Raw genomic sequence first — 21155 nt, 5'->3', positions numbered from 1 at the left:
AAGCTTAATACAAGGCCTGTGTATGTGTCAGTGAAGATTTGAGCAAAGGCAAGTCCTTATATCGGAGATGTTCTTAACTGAGAAAGCCATGTATACATACTTTCACGCTACCACTACCTGCTATTTAATCCTAGAATTCTAATGCTGCTCAATATTTTTTCTGACTCTTTAAGAGCACCTATCTTTTCATTAATACGTATGGAAGTGCAAGTTCAAGCAGATAAGATATGCTGATTATTGGAAAAATATACAATCTGCACTCTAAGATTTTTATAAACCTCTTAATAAAACAAATCCTCAGCACCTCAAAATACTTGGGAAATACATATCTATATGGGCAATAACTGAACAAGAATCTGGAGGAGCTGGGGCCTCAAACCTAATGCTGCACTCTGGAAAAAAAAATATTGAAAGTTATTATTTCTGAAAACTATTTAAGAACAGTGCTACAGCTCTTTTTATTGTGCATGGAGTGGCTCTTAAAAGAGCCTTTGGGTCTGAGCGCAGCCTCCTCTGCCGGAGCAGAAGAGGGGGGAAGGGCTGGGCAGGAGCCTCAGGCGCGCTCCCCGCGGATGCGGCGGGCGAGCTGGATGTCCTTGGGCATGATGGTGACGCGCTTGGCGTGGATGGCGCACAGGTTGGTGTCCTCGAAGAGCCCCACCAGGTAGGCCTCGCTCGCCTCCTGCAGCGCCATCACGGCCGAGCTCTGGAAGCGCAGGTCGGTCTTGAAGTCCTGCGCGATCTCGCGCACCAGCCGCTGGAAGGGCAGCTTGCGGATCAGCAGCTCCGTCGACTTCTGGTAGCGCCGGATCTCGCGCAGCGCCACCGTGCCGGGCCGGTAGCGGTGCGGCTTCTTCACGCCGCCCGTGGCCGGCGCGCTCTTGCGGGCCGCCTTGGTGGCCAGCTGCTTGCGGGGCGCCTTCCCGCCCGTCGACTTACGCGCCGTCTGCTTCGTGCGCGCCATCGCCCACCAGTGATGGACCAGCCTCTGCGAACAGGGGACTGCAGCCGGCTGCGGAGCGCCGCAATTTATAGAGCCGGCCCATCGCTGATTGGACGAGAGGAGCGCCAACCCCATTGGGTACCTTGAGAATCCCGGCCCGGGCCCAAGGAAGGCGGATGCTCCGCTGCCTGCCCTGCCCCCCCTTCCCCCCGAGTTACGGCGCCCTCCGTGTTCGCAGCAGGCGGGGGAGGGGGCGCATTTCAGACACAGCGCTCACGTCGCTTTTGCTTCTCTGGCTTTCCCTCTCTCCCAGATTCCTGACAGATTAAGAGCCGTGTGGAGGCTCGAAGAAGATGCAGTTTTATATAAATTAGTTTAACAGTTTATTTTGGTAAGCTGATTACAGAATAATTATCATTATCATACTACTACTACTAACACTATTTTATACATCCCCCTCTTACAGTAACAGGCACACCAACCCCACAGCCTCAAAGAAAAATCCCCTAATTCCCCAAACAGAGAGAAACGCATAAGAAATCCTATACTTGCCACAGCTATAAATTTGCATTATGCTACGAGCTGTAACAATCAAGATGAGTCTTTTCAGTTACTTATCTTACATCATTTACTTGTTGCTAAAGAAAGTTAACATGAGATCATAAGCATTGTCAGCTAAAATCTTGACTGAGAAATTTTAGACAAGGGACATATTGGTGTAATGAAAAGCACTTTGGAATAAAGACTGATTTGTTTTGGCTTTACTCCTCTGGTGAGAGCTTAATTTGTAAGAAACCCAGAAGTGACCATGAGCATCTACTGACACCCATTTGTGAGTGGACATTTATAACCAATATTTTTATATAACTATAAAAGAAGTTTTGTCTGTTTTTTACATTTGATCTTCCTCTATGATGAAAAGAATAAAACATTAAGTCTTCCTGGACATCTCAGTTGGGAAGGAGAGCTGTATAATGACAGGAGCCTGTGGACAAATATCCTTCTGATAGAATAACTAAAGGATAGGGATAATTTTTTAAGATGTGTTGCCAGATACATGAGGGAGAAAGTTGAACTAAAATATTTTTTAAAAAGTACTTTTTAAAAAAAAATCTGTATTAAATACCTACACTTGAAAGGGACTTAAAAATAATTCACAAGGAACTGAGACCAGATTACATTAAGAAAATTTATTTAGAAATATTATCAGAAAGGTAACATTCATATGGGACAAGTTTTCATTTTTTTCATGTTTCCCCTTTTTCTCTAAACGTAGATAAGCTATGTTCAGCTATAAGAAAAGATTGTAAGGATTAATATATTGAATAGTATTCCAGATTATGCATAGTTCTGTGAAAAGGAAACATTTGTGATTAGCAAATCATTGTTTTGGTCACAAAGCACACTAAGTTTTAGCGGCGTGCTCAGCATTCACAGGGGAATTAAAAAACAGAATAAAAAAATTTTTTGCAGCACAAGCAACTTTGTAATTAATATTGGGAAGGGAATACATGAAACCACCATTACCATAAGCTCTTCGGAAACAGTAACTGACAATAGAAAGACGCTATTGAGACAGAAGCTTCAGCAAACAGCCCTTTCGAACAACACACGCAATGTCACAGCTCTTTCTGAAGACAAGGTGGGCGGCTCTTAAAAGAGCCTTTGGGGTGTGTCGAGAGGGTCCGAGAGCTGCCTGCGCGCTTTAGCCGCCGAAGCCGTAGAGGGTGCGTCCCTGGCGCTTGAGGGCGTAGACCACGTCCATGGCCGTGACCGTCTTGCGCTTGGCGTGCTCGGTGTAGGTGACGGCGTCGCGGATCACGTTCTCCAGGAACACCTTGAGCACGCCGCGCGTCTCCTCGTAGATGAGCCCCGAGATGCGCTTGACGCCGCCGCGCCGCGCCAGGCGCCGGATGGCCGGCTTGGTGATGCCCTGGATGTTGTCGCGCAGCACCTTGCGGTGCCGCTTGGCGCCCCCCTTGCCGAGCCCCTTCCCGCCCTTGCCTCTGCCGGACATGGCGCTGCCGCTGCTGCCTGAGCCGAGCTGTGAGCGGCCCGCTGCCGCGCCGCGCCCTTTATAGCGCGGGGTCCGACCTGGTTGGGGACTGCGCAGGCAAGGGGCGGGGCCTGGGGTTCGCTCCCGCCGAATCTCCCTGCCGTGGCTTTAGCGAGGCCCGGTAGCACAAAAATGGGGGGTTCGAGAGACTTGTCCTTCCTGGGGCTCAAGCTTTGACGCTACGTTCGGATTTTTGGTGTGTGGTCTTTTTTTTCTTTTCTTTTTTTTTTTTTTTTTTTCAGATTAAAAAGGTATCGGGTAAGATATACCTATAGAAGTTTTTATTTTTCCTCTTTTTTTCCTCCCCTAAATCTGCTACGTCACGCTCAGTTGAAACTAAAATCTCTGTCATATAAGGGTATCCTGGTTACTGCAACTCTGAAATTTCTCTTTCAGCTATAATTTTTATTTTAAAATATGGGTACGTAGTTTATACTGGAATTTAACCTCTTCGATTAATTTTCCAGTAGCATTGATTCATATATATGGATGTAGTATTTTAAAAAGCTGCTCCTCGGGTTTTTTTAATGGAGTGTCTTGCAGCAAAATCTGTCCAATAGCATTTCTAAGAATTTTTTCCTCCTCCTTGAATTTCTTTCTAATCTCTATTTCCTGCCTTTTCTGAACGTTAGTTCAATGAAAGTCTAACAACAAAAAATGTATGTTAAACGAGAGAGTTTAATTTTATTTACTGCATTTTATTATTTTTTATGAGGAAATGTTTTCTTTAGACAAATACTTGCATAATATTTTCCATTCCTATGGTAGTTTAAACACCAATTTAGCCATTTTTATAATAGGTTGAAAGATTAAAGAGCTAAAAAGCAAGGTGTTTTTACCCTTAGGGGGAAAGTATTCGCTTCTTACTTTGCTTTCTTTTGGGGTGGAAAATCTGCTGCGGTATTACTGTTGCAAGCAGTGTTTAACAAAGATCTCGGTGACCGACATTAAGTAGCTGGCTTTCAAGCTGAAAAGGATCATATGAAATAGATGTTTCCATTATTGAGTGTTTGCTGCCCTCTCATGGACGTTTTTTTAAATCCCCCTCCTTTCAAGCTGAGAGGCTTCATAAAATGTATCCTTCCATAAAGGTAACACATCACATTAATCTATGAACAATATACATTTTCGGCCTTTGAAACGTTGCTTTCACATGCTTCTTACCACCACCACTGCCCCCATTCTCTCTCACTGCACAGCTTTTTGTTTGACCGTACCCAGCTAAACTCCACTCCTTTTTAACCCGGTGTAGGCAGCTGGAGAATCGCATCGGACCCGGTCTCATCGGGTCAGTGTCAGCAGTAGGGTGAAACACTCTAAAAATTAGTTGGTGTGACAGCCGACAGCCTTCACTTATGGTAACCACAAGAGCGTGTTAGGCACACCTCCACTCCAGAGGCAGATGCATCTCAGCTCAATAATTTGAGCTGTCAGGGTGCAGGGACGTGGCCCGAAAATCTTAGGGGAAGAAAAAAAAAATAAAAAAATGTGATGTGTATGCAGGTTTGTACGTTATGTAGAGGAAGAGGCAATTTCAAACAAGGGCCAAAATGTCAGCTGTATTCTAGGTGGACATACAGAAGAAGCATAAGAGAAGCGTTTCAGGAAAATGTCTTTATTTTAAGGCACCTTCCGCAACCACAAATAGGGAAGGGTCTGTTTTGTATTCACTCCCTTGTAGCACAGGGACTTAGAACGTTTACTTATTGTTTTTTTCAACAACACGGTAATCAGGTCTCAATTTCTTCTCTAAACCGCAGAGACCCCGTTTTGGGGTAATCGCTTCGGATTTACGAGCTACTGACTTGAGATCAACCGTTTTTGTTGAGAGCTGAGCAGGTAATTCTACGAAATTCTTCCTTCTCCCTTCTTCCGGGGAAACGCTGATACCAGAGCCATGACTAGAAGCGAGGAAACAGCTTTCCCGTCCCATCCCTTTTCCTTTCTCCTGCCACCAAGCACCCAGCCGCAGCTAAGGAGAGGGAAAGCATCCCTTGAATGCGGTAATGGCGGCGGGAGGAGGGCACGGTCAAATCGCCGGGAAGAGGCGGCGGCTGCAGAAGGGGGAGCGGGGGCGATGTTGGGGGACAGGCGGGGGACGCTCCGATCCCCCGCGGGTTCCGACAGCGCCCGGAGCCGCCTCCCCTGGCGAAACGAGCCCCTGGCTCCCGGCCAAGGACTAAGACCAGCGGCTCTAAGGGACAAAAGCCTCAACCGGAGAGCGGGGATATGGGCAGCTCGGGGGTACGGGCAGCTCAAGGGGCGGCACGGAACACCCCCGTGCCGCCCGGAGCCCCCTCACCCTACGACTTCCGGGGGGGGGGCAGAATTAGACTGGGAGTGAAAAAGCCCGCAGCGGTGAGGCAGGCTCGTAGCAGGAAACTCATAAACCTCTTCCTCCGAGGGAAGAACGTAAGTCCCCGCCTGTCGGATTAGAGACGGGGCGTCTGTTTAACCCGAAAACTCCCGCGCACCAGAAAAGCCCGAGAGGCGCAGCCAATCTACGAGCAGCGCGGGATTTTCGAAACCGGCACGGATCCAGGGGCGCGGGCGGGAGCGGCCCCGAGCGCGGCCCCCCCCGGCGCAGTGCCCGGGCTGATGAGGGAGGGAGCAGCGGCTGCGAGAGCTGCCTCCCGCCACCGGCCGGGTCGCTGAGCGCTGCCCGAAACCCAGCGTGTCCGGGATGGTACCCGGGGGCCTTCCCGCGGCAGCCCTGGGGCTCTTCGCACAGCGCCGGGCAGCAGCGAGCGGTGCCGCGCTCTGCCGGAGCCGCCCGCGGAGAACAAGGACGCAGAAGGAAGCAGTTGTGTGCACCGTTATCTGAGGGACTGCCAGCAACAGTAGCGGCAGAGAACGGGAGTTACACCGACAACCACATATAAAAAAGTAAGAAACAGTGTTTCAGCTCTTTTGCGGAGAAGTTGGGTGGCTCTTAAAAGAGCCGTTGGGGGTTGTCTGCAAGGCAGACGGGAGTTTTTTAGGACCGTTTACTTCTTCTTGGGAGCCGCCTTCTTTGCTTTAGCCGCTTTCGGCTTGGCCACTTTGGGCTTGGCAGCTTTGGGCTTCACCGCCTTTGCCGGACTCTTTGCTGCCGCTGCCTTTTTGGGCTTGGCAGCCTTGGTCGCCTTCTTGGGGCTCTTGGCAGCCTTCTTGGTGGCAGCAGCCGCCGGCTTCTTGGCTTTCTTGGGGCTTTTCTTCACCGCCGGCTTCTTGGCGGCGCTGGCGGGCTTCTTGGCCGCCGGCTTCTTGGGCTTGGCCGCGGCCGTCCGCTTCTTGGGCGCCTTCTCCTTCACCTCGCCGGGCTTCTTGCTGAGGCGGAAGGAGCCGGAGGCGCCGGTGCCCTTGGTCTGCACCAGGGTGCCCTTGCTGACAAGGCTCTTGAGCCCCAGCTTGATGCGGCTGTTGCTCTTTTCCACATCGTATCCACCAGCGGCCAGCGCCTTCTTGAGCGCGGCGAGGGAGAGCCCCTTGCGCTCCTTGGAGGCGGCCACGGCCTTGGTGATCAGCTCGGTGACGCTGGGGCCCGCGGGCTTGCGCGCCTTGGAGCCGCCCGCCGCCTTCTTCGGCTTCTTGGCGGGGGTTGCCTTGGCCGGAGCCGGAGGAGCGGCGGCGACATCGGGCGCAGCGACGGGAGCGGTCTCGGCCATGTCGCCTCCTGCGCAGCCGGCGGAGCAATGGCGCGCCCGCTGCCGCCGCCCCCTTTATAGCAGCGCCGCGCGCGCTGATTGGTGCGGCCCGGCCCGGCCCCGCCGCTTTCCGCCACCTCCCCCGGGCGCGTTCCCCTCCCGGAGTCTCCGCCCGTGCTCCTCACCGGCAGGGAGGGGGGCGCGGGTGCCGCCGGCTGCCGGCGTTTCCCGTTGGAAGGAGGAGAGGCGAGCGACCCGAGAGGCCCCGCGGCGCGGGGCCGTTCCTACCCAGGGCGAGGGAAAGTTTGGCTTTGTCTTTTAGGTTAAAACCCGCCCAGCGCCGCGCCGGCCCGGCCCGCGGGGCATCCCGCGCTCTGGGAGGTCCCCTCCAGAGCAGGGCCGACACCGGAGCGGTTCCAAGGGCTGGACGCCGCGCGGAGCGGGGATAACGCCGAGGAAGTAACGCAGCGGGGCCCCCCCGTGCGGGTGCGGGAGCTCAGCGGCCCTCCGGCCGCCCCCGCGTCTGGCAGGAGCCGGGGCTCCAGCAGCGTGCGGGAAAGCCGGCGTTACATTGCGCCCGCCTGGGTGTGAAGCGGGGCAAAGCACCGCTGCGCCTCTCTGAGGGCTGATGTTCCTGGGAATGTGCTTTCGATACAGCCTTCGGGGGGCTGCTTCCGTCTGCTGAATTCGGGAGTCAGCATACTTGCTATTGCAGTACACCGCCTTTTAATCTTAAAACGTAAGAAGTGTGTCCTGTGTATCGCAAATTATTAACATTCCTTGAAAAGCAGAATCTGGGGCGTAGTGAAAATTTGACCTGAGCGGTGAGGTAAAGCTGCAAATCCTTCCCTTGGAGAGTGCGATCAGGGCCCTTTATTATGCAGAACTGATTTCCCTGTTCTAATGAGGGAATGTTGATGGTTAAGTGTATTGCTTTGCTGACAGCATCCGATGACTTGCCGCTTTGATCTTTTTAGAAGAAAGATAGCTTTTTACACCATTTCAAGAGGTCTCTTTCTCCTCGACAGTGGCAGCTCCATATCCAAGCAAGCAAACAAACAAAAAAAAATTTCTCAGTTTCTGCCTTCAAGCCTTCAAAATTTTCCCCTCCTTTAGAACTGCATGTTGCCTATTTTTTTTTTTAATATGAAACATTTAACAGCCTGCCTGCGATAAAATTGTTTCACACAATAGATAGTAGGCTATCATCTGCCACTCAAAACAGCAGAGCAGATCTATCCAGGCCTACAAGAAATTGTAACAAGTAAATCAAATGACTGTACGGCATGGAATTCCAGAAGCCCGGGGCTGGGAAAATATACAAATACATTGTCTTGAGTCTCCATGTTACTTTCAGGAAGTGTCATGTTCTTTTCTATTTACACATGTTTACGTGAAACTGCATGTCCCCAAGAAATAACAGTAACTATATCCTGAGAGTATCTTCTGCTAAATGAAAGAAGATGGGAATATCGTATGACCCCTCTGAACATTTTTTAATAATTGTATTTTCTTAAAGTCACTCGAAGCAAATCATGTGGAATCCCTACACCATGGTATGGACTTGAATTATTCAGTAATTTAATATGTGTATTTTTTATTTTATTTTTCTCTATTTGGAGGTGAAATGATGAAGAAATACATGGCTATGTGAGGTGTCCCAGAGAATGCAGATCAGCCTGTAAAACAAAGGTAAATATGTCTTTTGAATGATCTGGCTGTGATAACAAGCAAGACAGAAATGCTAGGTATGAGGCTGCAGTATTGAGTATCGTATGAACACAGAAACTGAAAAATAATTTTTATGCCCATTTTATCTGGTGGTTATTTCTTAAAATTCAGGGAATTAAGTTCCTCAGTGACATTATTGAAGACCGTCTTGCAAGCAGTTCTGACACTCTGAGGAAAAGATTTTTCTAAACTAGTAGCAGTGACCCCATTGTAACAATGAATGTAGATATCAAGTCCTCACAGAGACAGAGGAGCTAAGAACTCTCTAGTTCATTAACATTTGCACACGTGTGTTTTTCTTTTTGCTCACTTTCTTGCTGTCTTTCTGTTCAAACTTATTACATTAAATGGCAGCTTTCTGTCAATTCTCTGGACTTGTACAGTAAACAATATTGTCATCCTTATCAGTCTTTGAAAGATTCTTAATAAACTTCACCATAAATTGTGGCTTATTGGCTGTAGTTCATGGCAAGATATGCACAAGAAAATGTTCCAAAGAGCCTGTATTCTACATTTGAAGGAAATTTCAAAATCACATTGTTCTTCATACAACAGAACTTGCCTTATTATCAGGAAAACTTATTATTTTTAAATCAAAGAAATGCCATTAAAATACAGATGAAACCTATTTCCCTGTTTTCCAGCCTTTTTCACTATCACTCTTGGAGGACTGATACATTGGTACTGAGGAAACAGAAGCTGCTCCAATGGGCTGGAACTTCTAATTTTTTTCTTTCTCCTGTGTGGAGCAAGAACAGTTTCTGATAAAGCGTTAGACCAAATGTCTGCAGCTGAAGCTGACACAGCGTCACAAGAGCGGAAATGATAAGAAGGAACAATTTTTGCTTAGTCAACAGTATAGGTCTAGGAATAAGGATTGGCTAGAAAGAATTGTTTTTCAGTTCTCAAATTCCCAAAGCTGACTGAAGAATAAGGTGACTTACAGCACTTTTCTAAATATCAGATTAGAGCTCCATCCAGAATTGCAGAGTTAGGACGTGAATGGGGCCATCTTGCCCACAGGCAGCTAGCAGTTATTGCCCTTTGGAAACTCCAGTTATGACACAAGCAAAGTTTGAGTGTAATAGTGAGGGAAGCCAAGGATGCTTGGGGAAAATCCTAATGCACTTGGAATGTCTTTTATTTTCCCAGAAGTGGCAAAAGCAGTAAATGGAGTTCCCCAACACTACTGATACCAGTAAGCCTAATTCCTTCTATGGTATAATCGGTCAAGCTCTTTTGCGGCCTACTGCAGCCCAAGCCTACGTATTTCTACACTAAAAGGAGTGCCTCTCTAGTTCAATGCCTATTAGTTCACTGCTTTAGTTTGACTATTTAATAAACAAACAAATTAATAAATGTAATTGCAACATAAAAACTTAACAAGAACTAATTTTTCTACTATATTAACACAAAATATTATTTGGATCTTCTGCTAAGATACAGAGACAGAAATTTGTCCTATAATTCTTGAAGCTCCTCTTCTCCTTTAACACCATGACTGATGAAACCTTTAAATGATCATTTGCATAAAAGAACTATTTACTTAAAATCCAGTAATCACAACTATGAGACCTGACATTGGAATCAGAGAAAGCTTTCAAGAGAGCTTCCATCCAGTTCTTGAAGCTTGGAATTCATGAATAATACCCCGAAATTCAGGGGACAGTGGATTTCTGTAATCTCAAATAGGCCCCCTACTGCTTCGCTATTTTGTGAAGATTTTAACCCTTGCACTTATGAATAGATTGACAGGTGAATACTTCAGCATATACTGAAGTGGAAACAGTAGGGAAAAGTAGCAAGGTGATACATAAGTGAGTGGAAATATATTTCAAAAGGTGTGAAATAAGATGTGCATGAAGTACTGCTTTCTAAGGCTCCAATATTTGAAAGAATTTAGGCAGATAAACAAGAACAAAGGAAAAGGCAGACCTTTTGAAGTGATTTCTACTGTTTATTGCTTCTGTGTGTAACCTTTTGACATTCATCTTACACCTGATGATCATGTTTCACATCTTCAACTCTGGTCTTCACAAGAGGTTGACTTTGTGTTTGCAACCTATAAATAATATTTTCACCCTCACATAAAAGTATTAATGCACTAATAAAACCTCTCTGGTCTCTGTAGTAATAGTCTATGTTGATGATTTATGAAGTTGAAGCTAAGAAGAGTATTGCAAGAACAAGTAAAAATGGAGATAATTTAAGAGAACAGGGAACAGTGATCATTAAGAAAATATGCAAGAAATGCATCCAGAATTTACACAGGTACTTAAAAGGATATTTGCTATAGTTGGCCTATTCTTTTTATAAATTATTTAAAAAATATATTAGTTGTAATCTATAAAAGCACCAAAAGAACTATAGATGAAAAGTTCAAGGATTTTCTGCAATGCACAAATGAAGAAAAGAAATCAAAAATCTGTAAGATCTGCAATCCGTCTTACAAATAAAACTTACTCAAGAGCTACAGGGTAATTTACACCCAAGGGTAGATATGTTAATAATGAAGAAGCTGTGATGCTTCTTCAAATGAAGATTTGGAGACAAATGAAGTAATAAACAAAATACTCATGATAACTACGAAAAAAGATCAGCAGAACCAAAAAAAATCAATACATGCTCCAGAACCTGTTTTTCTCATCAAATCTAAAAAGTTTCGGAATCTACTGATGAAAACGAACTCACGCCCAGCAGATGGCAGAAGACAACAAGCCAGGCAGAGGCAGAGGAGCGAAGCTCCCGCACCGCTCGAAGCCGCTGTCCTGGGACGAGCCCGGGGCCCGACGGATCGCCCCGAGGGGCCGCCACCGCCACCGGCTCCCTGCGCAGGGGCGTACTGGGACGCAGTCCGGCGGGGCACGGAGAAGGCAGCACGCCGACATCGGGGGCGCGCTCGGCCCCGGAGCGAAAGAAGGCCGGAGCGCCGCCGCCCCGCCCGGAGCCGCCGGGGCTTGGGGGGGCGCGGCCGAGGCGGGGCGGGGCCGGGGCCGGGGCCGCGGCGGGGCCGGGGAGGTGCCCGAGAGCGGCGGAGGAGGGCGAAGGCCCCGCCCCGCCCGCAGGAGGGGACGCGTCGCCGGCACCGCCCCCGCCTCGCGCCCGCCCCTGCTTCCAACCAGGTCGGACCCCGCGCTATAAAGGGCGCGGCGCGGCAGCGGGCCGCTCACAGCTCGGCTCAGGCAGCAGCAGCAGCGCCATGTCCGGCAGAGGCAAGGGCGGGAAGGGGCTCGGCAAGGGGGGCGCCAAGCGGCACCGCAAGGTGCTGCGCGACAACATCCAGGGCATCACCAAGCCGGCCATCCGGCGCCTGGCGCGGCGCGGCGGCGTCAAGCGCATCTCGGGGCTCATCTACGAGGAGACGCGCGGCGTGCTCAAGGTGTTCCTGGAGAACGTGATCCGCGACGCCGTCACCTACACCGAGCACGCCAAGCGCAAGACGGTCACGGCCATGGACGTGGTCTACGCCCTCAAGCGCCAGGGGCGCACTCTCTACGGCTTCGGCGGCTAAAGCGCGCAGGCAGCTCTCGGACCCTCTCGACACACCCCAAAGGCTCTTTTAAGAGCCGCCCACCTTGTCTTCAGAAAGAGCTGTGTCGCCCTTACCGGTTTTTGTGAAGCTTCAGCTGTGTAGAATTCTGTTCGATTTTCTTGTCACTCATCCCACCGATGTTTTGGTGCCTAGCACCGGATCGGTTTGTCGCGGTGCTTGAGGCTGTTACTTTGCAGTGCTGTTACGTTGTTACCCTTCCCACTTCCCTTGCTGCTCCTTGCTTTTAGCAGCCATTTTCAGGAGACCCCGGCTGGGCTGCTTGTTAACTGAGAGCGCTGTACGGGCCGGTGGCTCTTCTGAGGGAGGCACCCCCCCGCCCCTACTAAGAACAAGCCTGCAAAGTGCTGGGGGGCGAACTCCAACTCTCCCACGGCTGTAGCCGCGTCCGGAAAAGCTGCGAGCGAAGGGGCCCCGAGCCCCTGGCTCTAGCGACCATGGTGGGGGGGGGGGGGGTTGGAGGTATCTGCCTTGTCAAGCGCGCTGAGGGCGCAGGGGAGCCGGTTCTTTCCTCCCATTGACTCTACAGCCCACAGAGGAAAAAGCGCAGCGACCACGCGCGCTGGGCTCGCTTCAGCACGCAGAGTCTGGCAGCCGCGGGGCCGGGCCGTGACTCCCGCAGCGAGTGGGTTGAGCGCCCTCGCCCTTTGAAAAGCCCGCGGGGGGCAGCCACAGGCTCCAGCCCCTCCTGCACCCCGGGCGGCTCAACTCGAGCCCGGCTCGCCGGAGCTCGTGGTGCCTGGGCTCAGAGCGCTGCTCCGGGAGGCAAGTGCGGGGCCCACGAGGAACGGCCGGGGCTGCTCAGCCGCAGACGAGCTCGCCCACGTGGAGCCTGGGCCCGGGTGCAGGGGAAGTGTCCCACACACTTCTAGCCAGAAGGGCGAGTTCCCTCTCCCCCTCTCCCTCCTCTACCCCTTCAGCTGGAGCGTCTCAAGCTCTTTCTCGAGGCTGTGGGTGGCTCTGAAAAGAGCCTTTGGGTTTTACTGGTCTGCTCCGGGCCTGCCTCCGGGACCTCTTTACTTGCTCTTCGCCTTGTGGCTTTCGGTCTTCTTGGGCAGCAGCACGGCCTGGATGTTGGGCAGCACCCCGCCCTGCGCGATGGTGACCTTGCCCAGCAGCTTGTTGAGCTCCTCGTCGTTGCGGATGGCCAGCTGCAGGTGGCGGGGGATGATGCGCGTCTTCTTGTTGTCGCGGGCCGCGTTGCCCGCCAGCTCCAGGATCTCGGCCGTCAGGTACTCCAGCACGGCCGCCAGGTACACCGGGGCGCCGGCGCCCACCCGCTCCGCGTAGTTGCCCTTGCGCAGCAGCCGGTGCACGCGGCCCACGGGGAACTGCAGCCCGGCCCGCGACGAGCGCGACTTGGCCTTGGCCCGCGCCTTCCCGCCCTGCTTCCCGCGCCCAGACATCGCCGATCGCTCCCTGCACGCACACGCCCGACCAACCGCCCTCTGCGGGTGAATTACCCGCGCCCTGCGGCCCGCCCTTATATCGCTTCCCTTTGCGCGGCCCGCGCCTCCTGATAGGCCGCGGCGCTCCCGGGGAGCGCGCAGCCAATGGCCGAGCGAATCTCGCCCTGACCAATCGCCACGGCCCAGCGACCCTTCCCGCCCCACCTCTCCTTCTCGGCCCAGCCAATGACGCCGATGTTCGCAGCGGGCGGCTCCGCTCCGATCGCGGTGCGAATGCCCGGCGCCGGCCGCCGCTGCCCGCTCCCGCGCCGCCCCCGTCCTCCTCGTCCCTTTTGTCACCGCTCCTTTGTCCTACGGCAGCTCGGCCGCTGAGGCGGGTGGGGGAGGAGGGCAGACCTGGAGGGGGACTTCAGTATGGGGGCGGGGCGGGCTGTCTGGGCGGGTGCCTCCCAGCGGGTGCGGAGAGATCCGGCAAAGGAAACGTGCTACTCCGTGTTTGTACTTATTAATAACCAATTTATAAACTACTTTCAGAAGGGTAGTCTGTTTTACCCAATACCTATACCTTAAAGTAAGGTTTAGTACTGAATTAAGTTCCAATAGAGTGCCACAGCTCTTTTGATTGTTTATGTATTGGCTCTTAAAAGAGCCTTTGGGATGATGATAATTTCTTCTCCAAGTGAGTTTTTGTGGCTTAAAACTGCTTATGCACGCTCCCCGCGGATGCGGCGGGCGAGCTGGATGTCCTTGGGCATGATGGTGACGCGCTTGGCGTGGATGGCGCACAGGTTGGTGTCCTCGAAGAGCCCCACCAGGTAGGCCTCGCTCGCCTCCTGCAGCGCCATCACGGCCGAGCTCTGGAAGCGCAGGTCGGTCTTGAAGTCCTGCGCGATCTCGCGCACCAGCCGCTGGAAGGGCAGCTTGCGGATCAGCAGCTCCGTCGACTTCTGGTAGCGCCGGATCTCGCGCAGCGCCACCGTGCCGGGCCGGTAGCGGTGCGGCTTCTTCACGCCGCCCGTGGCCGGCGCGCTCTTGCGGGCCGCCTTGGTGGCCAGCTGCTTGCGGGGCGCCTTCCCGCCCGTCGACTTACGCGCCGTCTGCTTCGTGCGCGCCATCACCAAGAAGATGTACACTGAGTGAAGCAATCAAGGGAAGTAAGAGCGCGCCTGCACACTGCCTGTATATATAGCAGCGTTCCCAGCTCTGATAGGCGGATACGTAAACGCTTAATCTCATTGGTGGATTCTAATTTTAAATTTACCGCCTTTGGGACGGACCACGCACTGGTTTGGTCTTTGTTATTTCCATGCATTTAGTCACGCGGACAGTTTCTTATACACAGTAACAACTGATTCTTCCATTTCTGGATTACATTCCCATACTATCTCAAGAATCTTTACAAAGCATTTAATATATTTTACTTTCAGTTTTCTTTATTTCCTTATTTTCCCTATAAAAAAAATATATATTTTTTCGGCATCGATGTTTTCATGCAGAAAGGCTTAAGTTTATCATTAATTTATAGGAAGCCTTACTTTAACTTTTTGAAATACTGTAAGAAAATAATTAGGAGGTAGCAAAAAGTGGTATCGATGGAACATAAAAATGGAAAAGAGCGTAATGGAATTAAAGTGAAAATTTCTACTCTCTTTTTCTGATAATATAGTAACAACGCTTTAAATTTAGTCAGAAAATGAGGACCAGGCGCTGTTTAAAGTCATTGAATCTTTGTCAGATTCGATTGAAATTTACCGCGTTTCGTCTGCCAGACACCATCCCCCCCCCCCCCCCCCCCCCAGCCGTATTCCCCCCCAAGTCCCCCCGGCTCTGCCTTTCCCTCCCTTCTTCCCCCCCCGCCTCAGCGGCCGAGCTCCGACCGCGATTGGTCAGGGCGAGATTCGCTCGGCCATTGGCTGCGCGCTCCCCGGGAGCGCCGCGGCCTATCAGGAGGCGCGGGCCGCGCAAAGGGAAGCGATATAAGGGCGGGCCGCAGGGCGCGGGTAATTCACCCGCAGAGGGCGGTTGGTCGGGCGTGTGCGTGCAGCGCGCGGGGAGCGATCGGCGATGTCTGGGCGCGGGAAGCAGGGCGGGAAGGCGCGGGCCAAGGCCAAGTCGCGCTCGTCGCGGGCCGGGCTGCAGTTCCCCGTGGGCCGCGTGCACCGGCTGCTGCGCAAGGGCAACTACGCGGAGCGGGTGGGCGCCGGCGCCCCGGTGTACCTGGCGGCCGTGCTGGAGTACCTGACGGCCGAGATCCTGGAGCTGGCGGGCAACGCGGCCCGCGACAACAAGAAGACGCGCATCATCCCCCGCCACCTGCAGCTGGCCATCCGCAACGACGAGGAGCTCAACAAGCTGCTGGGCAAGGTCACCATCGCGCAGGGCGGGGTGCTGCCCAACATCCAGGCCGTGCTGCTGCCCAAGAAGACCGAAAGCCACAAGGCAAAGAGCAAGTGAAGAGGTCCCGGAGGCAGGCCCGGAGCAGACCAGTAAAACCCAAAGGCTCTTTTCAGAGCCACCCACAGCCTCGAGAAAGAGTTTGAGACGCTCCAGCTGAAGGGGTAGAGGAGGGAGAGGGAACTCGCTCTTCTGGCTAGAAGTGTGTGGGACACTTCCCCTGCACCCGGGCCCAGGCTCCACATGGGCGAGCTCGTCTGCGGCCGAGCAGCCCCGGCCGTTCCTCGTGGGCCCCGCACTTGCCTCCTGGAGCAGCGCTCTGAGCCCAGGCACCGCCAGCTCCGGCGAGCCGGGCTCGAGTTGAGCCGCCCGGGGTGCAGGAGGGGCTGGAGCCTGTGGCTGCCCCCCGCGGGCTTTGCAAAGGGCGAGGGCGCTCAACCCACTCGCTGCGGGAGTCACGGCCCGGCCCCGCGGCTGCCGGACTCTGCGTGCTGAAGCGAGCCCAGCGCGCGTGGTCGCTGCGCTTTTTCCTCTGTGGGCTGTAGAGTCAATGGGAGGAAAGAACCGGCTCCCCTGCGCCCTCAGGGCGCTTGACAAGGCAGATACCTCCAACCCCCCCCCACCTTGGTCGCTAGAGCCAGGGGCTCGGGGCCCCTTCGCTCGCGGCTTTTCCGGACGCGGCTACAGCCGTGGGAGAGTTGGAGTTCGCCCCCCAGCACTTTGCAGGCTTGTTCTTAGTAGGGGCGGGGGGGTGCCTCCCTCAGAAGAGCCACCGGCCCGTACAGCGCTCTCAGCTAACAAGCGGCCCAGCCGGGGTCTCCTGAAAATGGCTGCTAAAAGCAAGGAGCAGCAAGGGAAGTGGGAAGGGTAACAACGTAACAGCACTGCAAAGTAACAGCCTCAAGCACCGCGACAAATCGATCCGGTGCTAGGCACCAAAACATCGGTGGGATGAGTGACAAGAAAATCGAACAGAATTCTGCACAGCTAAAGGTTCACAAATGCCAGTAAGGGCGACACAGCTCTTTCTGAAGACAAGGTGGGCGGCTCTTAAAAGAGCCTTTGGGGTGTGTCGAGAGGGTCCGAGAGCTGCCTGCGCGCTTTAGCCGCCGAAGCCGTAGAGGGTGCGCCCCTGGCGCTTGAGGGCGTAGACCACGTCCATGGCCGTGACCGTCTTGCGCTTGGCGTGCTCGGTGTAGGTGACGGCGTCGCGGATCACGTTCTCCAGGAACACCTTGAGCACGCCGCGCGTCTCCTCGTAGATGAGCCCCGAGATGCGCTTGACGCCGCCGCGCCGCGCCAGGCGCCGGATGGCCGGCTTGGTGATGCCCTGGATGTTGTCGCGCAGCACCTTGCGGTGCCGCTTGGCGCCCCCCTTGCCGAGCCCCTTCCCGCCCTTGCCTCTGCCGGACATGGCGCTGCCGCTGCTGCCTGAGCCGAGCTGTGAGCGGCCCGCTGCCGCGCCGCGCCCTTTATAGCGCGGGGTCCGACCTGGTTGGAAGCAGGGGCGGGCGCGAGGCGGGGGCGGTGCCGGCGACGCGTCCCCTCCTGCGGGCGGGGCGGGGCCTTCGCCCTCCGCCGCCGCTCTCGGGCACCTCCCCGGCCCCGCCGCGGCCCCGGCCCCGGCCCCGGCCCCGCCTCGGCCGCGCCCCCCCAAGCCCCGGCGGCTCCGGGCGGGGCGGCGGCGCTCCGGCCTTCTTTCGCTCCGGGGCGGGGCGCGACTGCATACATTTCTCCGATACTATTTTAAATTCTTATTAATTTATTTATTTTTCAATAAATTAGTATTTTTTTTTGTTGTTTGGGGATAGCTGTCATCATTGGCACTTAGAGACAGCCAACACTTTTACAAAACGCAGATATTAATTTCTCATGCTTTCCTATATAAAAGCACTAGCGGTAAGGTGGTGTCTGGGCATGTCATTGAGAACAGCAGGTTTTGAAATCAGTTTAGAGGCTTCATATTATCGAGAGTTTTTCTTTCTTTTTCTTTCTTTTTTTCCTTTTCCTTTTCCTTTTTTCTACCTAAACATCCAGATGATTTCTGCTACTGTTTACGGGAATACAGTACACAGTTTATTTCAGACATCTGATTATCTTCAAACATTTTTTAGCTTTCTCATTATTATTTTTTCACTAGGGACTCCTTTATTTAGAGTTTGCAAGTTATGATCTATGGTAATAATATTATTGTAAATATTTTATCCCATTATTTACATTTCTAAGTAAAATGCAAATGAAGCTATAAAGAGGCCAACCCAGTGTACTTTTGGGGCAATCTAATCTTGAACCAATGACATATTACCTTTGTGTGAAATTATGTTTGAAGTCTGATTTCATACTTCGCTGATGAAATCTCCAGGAGTTGTTTCCCATGTCATATATTGCCAAAACTACTAATTTTTCTAGGTAAATTAATGATGAAGTATTTACTTTAAAGGATTTTGTAGTTGCACGATCAGCAACTTTTCAGGAAATATCTGCCTCTGTTGTTCCTTGTGAATTGTATAATAGATTATAATTTTCTCTTATTTGTTGTTAAGTGGCCTGTTTGACACACAGGGTACTTGGTAAGCCAAGGAGTACATGAGTGGCAATCAATTGTGTGAAATCAATCTGTTTTCATGTACCTGGAACCAAAACTTTGAACTTCACCTACACAGATCATGTATTTGTTAGTAAGTATAATAAGCAGATACAGTTTTCTAGCATAAAATACCTGTCCACTAATTTGGGTACATGCTTACTATGCATGCTACTCACTGGGAAGTTTGTTTTTGGTGTCCCTGCAAATCTCTAAATCCAGTCCTACAGTCTCCTCAATTCATAAATGAATGTAGCATGTAATAAGGTTTGTGGCTGGGATAATGCACGCAGCATGTCTCCCAATATCCCCTGGAGCACCCATGACTTTAGAATTATCATGGCCACTTCCAGTGGCTTGTTTCGGTCACGTTTACACGACTCTTGGGGACTGCTCTTAAGAGCAGAAGCTGGGAGGTCACCTCCCACTGGGCCACTGTGTCTCCAGGCGATAACTTCTCTGAATTATTGCATTCAAAACACCCTGCATGCTGCACTAGGCAACTGTAGGAAAGCCATTTTCCCCCAGTCCATTGCTGTAAGTTCAAGAAAGCCTTTTGTCATTCATTCCAAGATATTTGCCTTCATCATAGATAACCCATTTCCTTATATAAGTGACTATGCTACATCAGTTTGATACACATGAGCCTGAGAACTAACTTAAGCATAAGTAAGAGATAGAAGCAATTTCCAGATGGGGAAAGAAATTCTTAGCTCACCTCTGCACAACCATGAATTAGTCAAAGACTCATGTTAGCCACTTTTTGAAACAAGCAACTTGTGTGTGTGTTGCTGACGACTGCTGTTGCTAAGATGTGAACCATGTCTCGGTACTTCTGAGGTCACGTTGCAAGAACTCAATGGTAGTGCTGAGAACTGGCTGCTAAATGTAAGGTCTGATGGGTCACCTCCATGGCCTTATGCTAGCATCTGCTTTGTGCTACAAGGCGTTAAGAAAGCCACTTCTATGCTTTCACCTCAGGTCAGAGAAAAGTGTACACCTTGTTGTAGAAGCTGGCTATGCCTGACTCTCAGACTGTGGTATCGCTGTCGAGTCCATGATGGGCTTTATCAGCACGGAGCTGGAGTTGATCCTTTTTTTCTCTCCTGTGTCTGGAGTGTTGCTTAAGATTAAGTCACAAATATCCTGGTCACGCTTAAAAAGGATTATACATCCATCTAGATCACTGCTACTAATTGGATGAAAATTAGTCATGCACATCAAACGCACAACAAAAGTGGCTACTTCAGCTATGTGCATATGTACCTCCATGACTGCAAAGATCTGACATCATTCCGAGTGGATAGGTATTTTTATTTTTTTTTTCATGTAATATGTCTTCGTTGCTGTGACACAACCTCACGACTGAAAATCAGTCATCACAACAGTTAAAGCCATACCTTAGTTTCTGCTGTCTGTAATTGTAGGGCTCCTTTCAGTAGCTCGAAGCCCTCTGGGGCTGTAAGATTTGCATAATTCCAGTATGGAGAGTGTGACTACAATCCTGATACACACCTCATTATCCAGAGACAGAGGAAAGCCTGTCAAGATGAAAGGCTCTGGGAACTCTGACAAGCCTTTCTCTCGCTGGCATTGGCATTGGTTCTGCCTCAGTCCTGGTGACTCCAGGAGGGAAGGTCTGTGCAAGTGATGGGATCTAAAAATATAACAATGAGGTCATTCTTTCCCAGCATCTTTCAGCTCAGATATTTTATACAGGAATCTCTCTGCCTGGCCTTGAAGGCTTCTGATTTTTTCCTCTGTCCTTTCAAATTACTTGTCGTTCCCTCCCCTATAGACATACTCTCTTCACCTCTCCTCAGCCACAAGAAAGGGTGTTCAGCTCTCCCACTGTTCTGGTTGCCACTTTGTCCTGCTTCATCTGCACCATAGAAAGTATGTTTTCCAGCTTTTTGCAAACACACACAGACAAGCCACTTAACTGCATATAAACAAGATTCTCCTCAATGAAATGGATAAACCCCACTTAGTATACATGTCCATCAACTGTTTCCTCATCTCCCGCACTCACTTTCAATGTCCCTGTTTCTCAGCCTCTTATTATTTGTCATGCTAAATCATATCCTAAAGCAAGAGAAACGAGAGATGCTGTATACAGAGAAAGTCAATAAACACCGGATAAAAAATCCATTCAGGGCTCTCCAGTTCAAAGACATCCCCTCTGACTCAGGGTGCCTCTGGCCTACAAATCATTAGGAGCTAAGGGATCATTTTGGTAAGATAGTGTCCTTATACTCTTTTTTATTTTTTATTTTTCATTTTTTAATTTAACTGGCCTCTGTCACAGATGGGATATTGGCCCACAAGACAGTTTTTTGTGAATGACTCAATTCTTGCAGTGTTATGATAACAAGTCGCTATCTAGAATCCATTACAAAGGGCAGGGAAATCTCAAGGCTGCCCCATTCATATTGCTCATTCATTTCTCCCTGCTCAGGATCCAGGATTCCCTAACTGCAGAATCAAGTTCTACTACTACACCTTGTATTCCTCCTCTATCCCCTCCCAGAGTTACATCTTATGTGTCCCTGACCTTATCTGAGCATGAGCAAATGTCTCCCTCATCACTGAAGAGGCCATAACCAGGTGGTCCTGTCACCTTAGTGGGAAGGAAGTTACAAAAAAGAGCTAAAATCATTTTCAAGAATCACTATGTTATGAGAATAAGCACATGTTGTAAAATAAAAACAGAAAAACCTAAAAAGTAATATTTTTTAAGTACAAGAATCCTTTACCTTTTCCTTAGTGTCAAAAGCAAACAAATAATTCTGGCCTTGTACAGTGATGTGGCTGACAGCAGTAACCCTTGAAAGCCTTTCCATGCACCCAAGCATGCCAAAG

At 51.0% G+C, this 21155-nt stretch overlaps 8 protein-coding genes across 8 annotated transcripts; 2 read left to right on the top strand and 6 right to left on the bottom strand.

The window, feature by feature from the left end:
- On the bottom strand, positions 1-1006 carry LOC106045132 (histone H3). Its single transcript, XM_013195482.3, has one exon. It carries the CDS (start codon positions 962-964, stop codon positions 554-556), a length of 411 nt encoding a protein of 136 aa, XP_013050936.2. The 5' UTR covers positions 965-1006; the 3' UTR covers positions 1-553.
- A 1112-nt stretch (positions 1007-2118) lies between these two features.
- On the bottom strand, positions 2119-3003 carry LOC136790422 (histone H4). The gene has a single exon (XM_066994133.1). It carries the CDS (start codon positions 2958-2960, stop codon positions 2649-2651), a length of 312 nt encoding a protein of 103 aa, XP_066850234.1. The 5' UTR covers positions 2961-3003; the 3' UTR covers positions 2119-2648.
- Positions 3004-5038: 2035 nt separating this feature from the next.
- LOC136790419 (histone H1.03) lies at positions 5039-6694 on the bottom strand. The gene has a single exon (XM_066994123.1). The coding sequence runs from the start codon at positions 6644-6646 to the stop codon at positions 5987-5989; it is 660 nt and encodes a 219-aa protein (XP_066850224.1). The 5' UTR covers positions 6647-6694; the 3' UTR covers positions 5039-5986.
- Positions 6695-11534: 4840 nt separating this feature from the next.
- LOC136790417 (histone H4) lies at positions 11535-12241 on the top strand. Its single transcript, XM_066994103.1, has one exon. It carries the CDS (start codon positions 11556-11558, stop codon positions 11865-11867), a length of 312 nt encoding a protein of 103 aa, XP_066850204.1. The 5' UTR covers positions 11535-11555; the 3' UTR covers positions 11868-12241.
- Positions 12242-12715: 474 nt separating this feature from the next.
- LOC136790415 (histone H2A type 2-C) lies at positions 12716-13598 on the bottom strand. Its single transcript, XM_066994089.1, has one exon. It carries the CDS (start codon positions 13310-13312, stop codon positions 12923-12925), a length of 390 nt encoding a protein of 129 aa, XP_066850190.1. The 5' UTR covers positions 13313-13598; the 3' UTR covers positions 12716-12922.
- Positions 13599-13815: 217 nt separating this feature from the next.
- LOC136790414 (histone H3) lies at positions 13816-15037 on the bottom strand. The gene has a single exon (XM_066994076.1). The coding sequence runs from the start codon at positions 14428-14430 to the stop codon at positions 14020-14022; it is 411 nt and encodes a 136-aa protein (XP_066850177.1). The 5' UTR covers positions 14431-15037; the 3' UTR covers positions 13816-14019.
- Positions 15038-15337: 300 nt separating this feature from the next.
- Positions 15338-15802, top strand: LOC106045137 (histone H2A type 2-C). The gene has a single exon (XM_066994081.1). It carries the CDS (start codon positions 15380-15382, stop codon positions 15767-15769), a length of 390 nt encoding a protein of 129 aa, XP_066850182.1. The 5' UTR covers positions 15338-15379; the 3' UTR covers positions 15770-15802.
- Positions 15803-16449: 647 nt separating this feature from the next.
- LOC136790418 (histone H4) lies at positions 16450-17142 on the bottom strand. Its single transcript, XM_066994118.1, has one exon. The coding sequence runs from the start codon at positions 17121-17123 to the stop codon at positions 16812-16814; it is 312 nt and encodes a 103-aa protein (XP_066850219.1). The 5' UTR covers positions 17124-17142; the 3' UTR covers positions 16450-16811.
- Between the last annotated feature and the right edge of the window lie 4013 nt (positions 17143-21155).

This window comes from Anser cygnoides, chromosome 1, assembly GCF_040182565.1.
Source record: "Anser cygnoides isolate HZ-2024a breed goose chromosome 1, Taihu_goose_T2T_genome, whole genome shotgun sequence".
NCBI lineage: Eukaryota > Metazoa > Chordata > Aves > Anseriformes > Anatidae > Anser > Anser cygnoides.
Note: the sequence above shows the minus strand (reverse complement) of the source record. Positions and strands in the feature narration are given on the sequence as shown.

Bases quoted from the DNA above. Each gene is read 5' to 3' on its own strand.
- LOC106045132 (XM_013195482.3), bottom strand. From the start codon at position 964: ATGGCGCGCACGAAGCAGACGGCGCGTAAGTCGACGGGCGGGAAGGCG.
- LOC136790422 (XM_066994133.1), bottom strand. From the start codon at position 2,960: ATGTCCGGCAGAGGCAAGGGCGGGAAGGGGCTCGGCAAGGGGGGCGCC.
- LOC136790419 (XM_066994123.1), bottom strand. From the start codon at position 6,646: ATGGCCGAGACCGCTCCCGTCGCTGCGCCCGATGTCGCCGCCGCTCCT.
- LOC136790417 (XM_066994103.1), top strand. From the start codon at position 11,556: ATGTCCGGCAGAGGCAAGGGCGGGAAGGGGCTCGGCAAGGGGGGCGCC.
- LOC136790415 (XM_066994089.1), bottom strand. From the start codon at position 13,312: ATGTCTGGGCGCGGGAAGCAGGGCGGGAAGGCGCGGGCCAAGGCCAAG.
- LOC136790414 (XM_066994076.1), bottom strand. From the start codon at position 14,430: ATGGCGCGCACGAAGCAGACGGCGCGTAAGTCGACGGGCGGGAAGGCG.
- LOC106045137 (XM_066994081.1), top strand. From the start codon at position 15,380: ATGTCTGGGCGCGGGAAGCAGGGCGGGAAGGCGCGGGCCAAGGCCAAG.
- LOC136790418 (XM_066994118.1), bottom strand. From the start codon at position 17,123: ATGTCCGGCAGAGGCAAGGGCGGGAAGGGGCTCGGCAAGGGGGGCGCC.